Raw genomic sequence first — 8,273 nt, 5'->3', positions numbered from 1 at the left:
CGGGGCACTAGGACCAAGCGGCGGCGCCGGCGGCAGCTCGGCTCCGGCTCCGCGGCTCAGCCCAGCCTCGCCCGCCGTGGTCAGTGGGGCCGGGGGCCGGGGAGGGGGACCCCACCCCGGGGGGGACACGCGTGGGGACCCCACGGCAACGCCTGTTCCCCGGGGGGCCCGCCGCCGGGGGATGGGACCCACGGGGGACACCCCGTTAGCGTGGGGGGTGGGTTTACCGGAGGGGGCGTGTTGGTAAGGGGGACCCGGCTGAGCCCCCGCCCCCCTTCCCGCGGGGACACCCACCTTTCCGCGTGGAAAGCTCTTTTCCGCGGGGGGACGCCCCGTTTTCCCCATTTCCCCCGCGTGGGGTGGGGGATGGGGGCCCCACTGTGGGCCGCTTCACGGGGGACGGGGGGCCGCGCTCTGCCGGGGGGCAACCCCTTTGGGGAGGGGTGCCTGCAGCCCCACCCCACCCCACGCGGGGCCGGGGCGCGCGGGGGGTTGGTGAATGAACCCCCCCGCCCCGGGGCGCGCGCCGCCGTTGTGAATGAGCGTCCGGAGCCATTCATAAATCCGGGGGGGGCGGGGGGAGCCGGGCCGCGCGGGGGAGGGGGTAAGGGGCGTCCGGCCGTGCCCCTCCCCACGCCCCCTCCCCTTGTTTATGGCGGGGACAAAGCCCCCGGTCACGTGCCCCCCCCCATTCACAAAAATCCATTGATGGGGCGGGGGGGGGAGGGGGCAGGACCCCTCCCCAGCCCGGCCTGCATGGGGGGGGGGGAGCAGGGGGCTGCGGGGAGGGGGTCCCCTGCTCTCCCCCCCCCCCATCCTCCCATCCCCGCACACCGCCGTTTGCCATGGCAACGCGTGGTGATGTCACGGATGCGCGCGCGGCGTGGGGGGGGGCCACTCGGCCGCCTGGGTCCTCGCCCCACGGGTGGCCGGCCCCGGGTGGGGTCCCCCGCGTGGGGTGGGGTCCCCCGCGTGGGGTGGGGGTGACGCGGTGTCCCCCCCCCCCCCCCAGGCACATGCTGCGGGTGCGAGCCGTGGTGATGACCCGCGACGACTCGAGCGGCGGGTGGGTGCCCACGGGCGGGGGGGGCCTCAGCCACGTCACGGTCACCAGCGCCCGGCGGCGGGAGGACGGCCACCGCCACCGGCAGTTCCTCATCCGCGGGGAGCGGCTGCGCGACCAGGCCGTACGTCGGGGACCGAGGGGACGAGGAGGGGGACACCAGGGTGGGGGGACAGCGGGGTGTGAGCTGGGGATGGGGGACATGGGGGGGACGTGGGACCGGGATGTGACGTGGGGATGGGGGACATGGGACAGGGGACCAGGGATGTGACGTGGGGATGGGGGACATGGGGACAGGGGACAGGGGACCAGGGATGTGACGTGGGGATGGGGGACAGGGGATGGGGACAGAGGACAGGGATGTGACATGCGGATTAGGGACAAGGGGACAGGGATGGGGACGTGGGACCGGGATGTGACATGGGGACGGGGGACATGGGGATGGGGACAGAGGACAGGGGTGTGACTTGGGGATGGGGACATGGGGACATGGGACAGGGGACCAGGGATGTGACGTGGGGATGGGGGACAGGGGACGGGGACAGAGGACAGGGGTGTGACTTGGGGATGGGGGACATGGGACAGGGGACCAGGGATGTGACGTGGGGATGGGGGACATGGGACCGGGATGTGTCCTGGGGATGGGGGACAGGGGGACGGGGACAGAGGACAGGGATGTGACATGCGGATTAGGGACAAGGGGACAGGGATGGGGGACAGGGGACCAGGGATGTGACATGGGGATGGGGACAGGGGACATGGGGACATGGGACCGGGATGTGTCCTGGGGATGGGGGACCAGGGCTGTGACACGGGTACAGGGGACATAGGGCTGGGGACAGGGGGATGGGGATGGGGGACCAGAATGTGACATGGGGCTGAGGACAGGGGGACAGGGACAGGGGTCTGGGATGTGACATGGGGCTGGGGGACATGGGGACGGGGACATGGGACCGGGATGTGACATGGGGATGGGGGACGGGGACGGGTACAGGGGACCAGGGATGTGACACGGGGATGTGGGACATGGGGATGGGGACAGGGGACAGTGATGTGGCATGGGGATTAGGGACAGGGGGACAGGGACACGGGACGTGCTGTGGGGATCGGGGACAGGGGGACGGGGATGGGGGACCAGAGCTGGGACATGGGGATGGGGACAAGGGGACGGGGTGGTGAGGACTGGGGCTGTGACACAGGGATGAGGAACATGAGGATGGGGACAGGGACACGGGGACATGGGACCGAGATGTGGGACAGGGGAGCAGGGATGGGGGCCTGGGATGTGACATGGGGACAGGGGGCTGGGATGGGGGCCCAGGATGTGACACGGGGCTGGGGACAGGGGGCTGGGGATGGGGGACATGGGGACATGGGGATGGGGGCCTGGGATGTGACGGGGGGCTGGGGACGGGGGCCTGGGATGTGACATGGGGACGTGGGGATGGGGGCCCGGGATGTGACATGGGGCTGGGGATGGGGGCCCGGGATGTGACATGGGGACATGGGGATGGGGGCCCGGGATGTGACATGGGGCTGGGGATGGGGATGGGGGACCAGGATGTGACGTGGGGCTGGGGACGGGGGCCTGGGATGTGACATGGGGACATGGGGACGGGGGCCCAGGATGTGACATGGGGCTGGGGACGGGGGCCCGGGATGTGACATGGGGACAGGGGGATGGAGATGGGGGGGCATGGGGACATGGGGCTGGGGGCCCGGGATGTGACATGGGGACAGGGGGACGGGGCTGGGGGCCATGGGGCCACGGGGCCACAGGGCCACGGGGCCGGGATGCGACGCGGGGCCGTGGCCGTGGCCGGGGCGGGGGCGGTGGCCGTGGCCGGGGGCTGACGGTGGCCCCCAGCCCACGCTGGAGTGCGCGCTGCGGCGGGACCTGGAGTACAACGAGGTGACCCCCACCTTCCACCACTGGCGCGTGGGGGGCAGCCGCTTCGGGCTGACCTTCCCCAGCCCCGCCGACGCCAGCGCCTTCCGCAGGGGCGTGCGGGGGGCCCTGCAGGCCCTGGCCGCGGGTGGGCACCCAGGGGACCCCGGGCTGGGGGGGCATGGGGGCAGCAGGGTGCGTGGGGACACTGGGGGCGTGGGGACAGCAGGGTGCGTGGGGACACCGGGGGCGTGGGGGTGCTGGGGGGCATGGGGGTGCTGGGGGGCTTGGGGACAGCAGGGTGCATGGGGACACCGGGGCGTGGGGACAGCAGGGTGCGTGGGGACACTGTGGGGCGTGGGGGTGCTGGGGGACTTGGGGACACCGGGGGGTGTGGGGGTGTTGGGGGACTTGGGGACAGCAGGGTGCTTGGGGACACCGGGGGCGTGGGGACACCGTGGGGCATGGGGGTGCTGGGGGCCTTGGGGACAGCAGGGTGCTTGGGGACACCGGGGGGCATGGGGACACCAGGGGGCGTGGGGGTGCTGGGGGGCATGGGGACACCGTGGGGCGTGGGGGTGCTGGGGGCTTGGGGACAGCAGGGTGCCTGGGGACACCGGGGGCGTGGGGACACTGTGGGGTGTGGGGGTGCTGGGGGACTTGGGGACACCATGGGGCATGGGGACACTGGGGTGCTTGGGGACTCCATGGGGCATGGGGGAGCTTGGGGACACTAGGGTGCCTGGGGACACCAGGGTGCTTGGGGACGCTGTGGGGCATGGGGACACTGGGGTGCTTGGGGACACCCACAGGGCATGGGGACACCAGGGTGCTTGGGGACACTGTGGGGTGTGGGGATGCCGTGGGGCATGGGGACACCGAGGTGCTTGGGGACCCTGTGGGGCGTGCAGGTGCTGGGGGCGTGGGGACACCGTGGGGCAGGGGGACACTGGGGTGCCTGGGGACATCGTGGGGCACAGGGACAGCAGGGTGCTTGGGGACACCATGGGGCGTGGGGACACCATGGGGCATGGGGACAGCAGGGTGCTTGGGGACACTGTGGGGCGTGAGGATGCTGGGGGGCTTGAGGGTGCTGGGGGCATGGGGACACCGTGGGGCATGGGGACACTGGGGTGCTTGGGGACACCCACAGGGCATGGGGACACCGTGGGGCGTGGGGACGCCGTGGGGCGTGTGGGTGCTGGGGCGTGGGGATGCCGTGGGGCGCGGGGACACTGGGGTGCTTGGGGACACCACAGGGCATGGGGACACCAGGGTGCTTGGGGACACCGTGGGGCGTGGGGGTGCTGGGGGCGTGGGGATGCCATGGGGCATGGGGACACCGCGGTGCTTGGGGACCCCGTGGGGCGTGGGGGTGCTGGGGCGTGGGGACGCCATGGGGCATGGGGACACTGGGGTGCTTGGGGACACCGTGGGGTGTGGGGACACTGGGGTGCTTGGGGACACCAGGGTGCTTGGAGACACCGTGGGGCGTGGGGACGCCGTGGGGCGTGTGGGTGCTGGGGGCGTGGGGATGCCATGGGGCGTGGGGACACTGGGGTGCTTGGGGACACCACAGGGCATGGGGACACCAGGGTGCTTGGGGACGCCGTGGGGCGTGGGGACGCCGTGGGGCATGGGGACACCGCGGTGCTTGGGGACCCCGTGGGGCGTGGGGGTGCTGGGGGCGTGGGGATGCCGTGGGGTGTGGGGACACTGGGGTGCTTGGGGACACCGTGGGGCGTGGGGACCCCGTGGGGCGTGCGGGTGCTGGGGGCGTGGGGACCCCGTGGGGCAGGGGGACCCTGGGGTGCCTGGGGACACCGTGGGGCACAGGGGGGTGGGTGACACTGTGGCAGTGGGCAGCGCGGGGCCACCGGGGCCGTGGGGACCCCGTTCACCCCGCCCCCCCCGTGTCCCCCCAGGCTCCCCATCTTCCTCCTCCTCCTCCTCCTCCTCCTCGGCGGGGGACGGGGGGGACGCGGGGGGTCGCAGCCCCGCGCCGGAGCCGTGTCCCCTCTCCCCCGGCGTCCCCGTGTCCCCCCGCCCCCGGCGTCCCCCGCGCCCTGCGCCCCGCGCCCCCCGCGCCCCTCGCCATCGTCGCCAGCGAGTCCTCGGCCACCGGCTACCGGCCCCGGGCGAGCCCCGGGCGGGCAGGTGGGCGCGGGGGGGCCCAGGCCGGGAGCCGCGGCCCAGTTTGGGGTCCCAGTTTGGGGCGGGGGGCGGGGCGGGGTCCCGCCTTGGGCTGGGGTCCCGGGTCGGGGGAGGGCGCTGGATCCCAGTTTGGGGCGCTGGTGCTGGGGGTGGTCCCAGTTTGGGGTGCTGGTGGTTGGGGGTCCCCGTGTGGGGTCCCAGTTGAGGGTGCTGGTTGGGGGTCCCGCTTTGGGGTCCCAGTTTGGGGCACTGGTTCCGGGGGGGAGTCCCAGTCCAGGCTGCTGGTGGTTGGGGGTCCCAGTTCGGGGTCCCAGTTCAGGGTGCTGGTTGGGGGTCCCAGTTTGGGGCGCTAGTGCTGGGAGGGGTCCCAGTCCAGGGTGCTGGTGGTTGGGGTCCCAGTTTGGGGTCCCAGTTTGGGACGCTGGTTCCGGGGGGGTCCCAGTCCAGGGTGCTGGTGGTTGGGGGTCCCAGTTTGGGGTCCCAGTTTGGGGCGCTGGTACTGGGGGTGGTCCCAGTCCAGGGTGCTGGTGGTTGGGGGTCCCAGTTTGGGGTCCCAGTTTGGGGTGCTGGTGCTGGGGGTGGTCCCAGTTGAGGGTGCTGCTGGTTGGGGGTCCCAGTTTGGGGTGCTGGTGGTTGGGGGTCCCGGTGTGGGGTCCCAGTTGAGGGTGCTGGTTTGGGGTCCCACTTTGGGGTCCCAGTTTGGGGTGCTGGTGGTTGGGGGTCCCACTTTGGGGTCCCAGTCCAGGGTGCTGGTGGTTGGGGGTCCCAGTTTGGGGCGCTGGTGCTGGGGGTGGTCCCAGTTGAGGGTGCTGGTTGGGGGTCCCAGTTCGGGGTCCCAGTTCAGGGTGCTGGTTGGGGGTCCCAGTTTGGGGTGCTGGTACTGGGGGGGTCCCAGTCCAGGGTGCTGGTGGTTGGGGGTCCCAGTTTGGGGTCCCAGTTTGGGGCGCTGGTGCTGGGAGGGGTCCCAGTCCAGGGTGCTGGTGGTTGGGGGTCCCAATTTGGGGTGCTGGTACTGGGGAGGGTCCCAGTTGAGGGTGCTGGTGGTTGGGGTCCCAGTTTGGGGTGCTGGTGGTTGGGGGTCCCGGTGTGGGGTCCCAGTTGAGGGTGCTGGTTTGGGGTCCCACTTTGGGGTCCCAGTTTGGGGCGCTGGTGATTTGGGGTCCCAGTTCGGGGTCCCAGTTCAGGGTGCTGGTTTGGGGTCCCAGTTTGGGGGTCCCAGTGTGGGGTCCCACTTTGGGGTCCCAATTTGGGGTGCTGGTGCTGGGGGCGGGGTCCCAGTTCAGGGTGCTGGTTTGGGGTCCCGCTTTGGGGTCCCAGTTTGGGGCGCTGGTGATTTGGGGTCCCAGCTTGGGGGTCCCAGTTCAGGGTGCTGGTGGTTGGGGGTCCAGTGGGGGGCCCCAGTTCTGGGTGCTGGTTTGGGGTCCCAGTTTGGGCGTCCCGGTTTGGGGTGCTGTTTTGGGGTCCCAATTTGGGGCGCTGGTGCTGGGGGCGGGGTCCCAGTTCAGGGTGCTGGTGGTTGGGGGTCCCAGTTGGGGGTCCCAGTTCGGGGTGCTGGTTGGGGTCCCACCTTGGGGTGCCATTCTGGGGCTCCCGGCTGCGCTTGCAGCCCCCCCGATGCCCTGGGGGGTCCCCTCCGCCGTTGCCATTTTGGGGGTGCCCCCGCCTGACGCCCCATCCCCAGCCTCAGCCGCTGCCGCTGGGGGAACCGGAGGAGCCGGAGACCCCCCCGCCCCGCCGGGAACCCCGACCCGCCCGCGGCTACGAGGACTACCGCCACGCCGGCGAGGCCGCCGCCGCCGCCGCCGCCGCCACGGCCGCTCCCGCCCGCGTCCGCTTCCAGAAGGATCCGAAGGGCTCCCCCTCCTGCCGCATCCACGGGGACCCCCCGCCCGGAGCCCCCTCCCGCTGCGTCTACTGCCGGGGGGTCTTCAGCCGGGAGGAGAACGGCCGCGGCCAGTGCCGGGACGCGCCGGATCCGGCCGGACGCTGCGTCCGCGGCCTGAGCTGCCTGTGGTGCGCCGAGAGCCTCCTCTACCACTGCATGGCCGACGCCGAGGGGGATTTCTCGGCCCCCTGCTCCTGCGGGGGGGGGCACCCCCACTGCTGCGCCCGCTGGCTGGCCCCCGCCGCCCTGGCGCTGCTGGTGCCGTGCCTCTGCTGCTACCCGCCGCTGCGCGCCTGCCACTGGTGCGGCGGCCACTGCGGCTGCTGCGGCGGGCGACACAAGGCCGCCCGGTGAGAGGGCGCGGGGACCCGGCCCGGGGACGGACCCAGCCCGGGGACGGCGCCAGGACTGGTGGCACCGGTGGCGATGGCACGGGGACGGCGCGAGGGACGGTGGCGATGGCACGGGATGGCGCGAGGACTGGTGGCACCGGTGGCGATGGCACGGGGACGGCGCGAGGGACGGTGGCGATGGCACGGGATGGCGCGAGGACTGGTGGCACCGGTGCGGGACGGCACGGGGACGGCGCGAGGGGCGGTGGCGATGGCACGGGGACGGCGCCAGGACTGGTGGCACCGGTGGCGATGGCATGGGGACGGCGCGAGGGACGGTGGCGATGGCACGGAATGGCGCCAGGACTGGTGGCACCGGTGGCGATGGCACGGGGACGGCGCAAGGGACGGTGGTGATGGCACGGGATGGCGCGAGGACTGGTGGCACCGGTGGCGATGGCACGGGGACGGCGTGAGGGACGGTGGCGATGGCACGGGATGGCGCGAGGACTGGTGGCACCGGTGCGGGACGGCACGGGGACGGCGCGAGGGGCGGTGGCGATGGCACGGGGACGGCGCCAGGACTGGTGGCACCGGTGGCGATGGCATGGGGACGGCGCGAGGGACGGTGGCGATGGCACGGAATGGCGCCAGGACTGGTGGCACCGGTGGCGATGGCACGGGGACGGCGCAAGGGACGGTGGTGATGGCACGGGATGGCGCGAGGACTGGTGGCACCGGTGGCGATGGCACGGGGACGGCGTGAGGGACGGTGGCGATGGCACGGGATGGCGCGAGGACTGGTGGCACCGGTGCGGGACGGCACGGGGACGGCGCGAGGGGCGGTGGCGATGGCACGGGGACGGCGCCAGGACTGGTGGCGATGGCACGGGATGGCACGAGGACTGGTGGCACCGGTGCGGGATGGCAAGGGGACGGCACGAGGACTGG

At 72.9% G+C, this 8,273-nt stretch overlaps 1 protein-coding gene across 2 annotated transcripts; it reads left to right on the top strand.

The window, feature by feature from the left end:
- SPRED3 (sprouty related EVH1 domain containing 3) lies at positions 1 to 7,887 on the top strand. Of its 2 annotated transcripts, XM_072848830.1 has the most exons (4): positions 1 to 79; positions 1,013 to 1,187; positions 2,931 to 2,975; positions 6,787 to 7,887. In XM_072848830.1, exons 2-4 carry the CDS (start codon positions 1,017 to 1,019, stop codon positions 7,342 to 7,344), a joined length of 774 nt encoding a protein of 257 aa, XP_072704931.1. In that variant the 5' UTR covers positions 1 to 79; positions 1,013 to 1,016; the 3' UTR covers positions 7,345 to 7,887. The 2 variants fall into 2 exon arrangements, with proteins under 2 accessions (XP_072704931.1, XP_072704932.1); XM_072848831.1 differs by lacking the exon at positions 2,931 to 2,975.
- Positions 7,888 to 8,273: the final 386 nt, after the last annotated feature.

Source organism: Ciconia boyciana, chromosome 33 (assembly GCF_034638445.1).
Source record: "Ciconia boyciana chromosome 33, ASM3463844v1, whole genome shotgun sequence".
Classification (NCBI taxonomy): domain Eukaryota; kingdom Metazoa; phylum Chordata; class Aves; order Ciconiiformes; family Ciconiidae; genus Ciconia; species Ciconia boyciana.
Note: the sequence above shows the minus strand (reverse complement) of the source record. Positions and strands in the feature narration are given on the sequence as shown.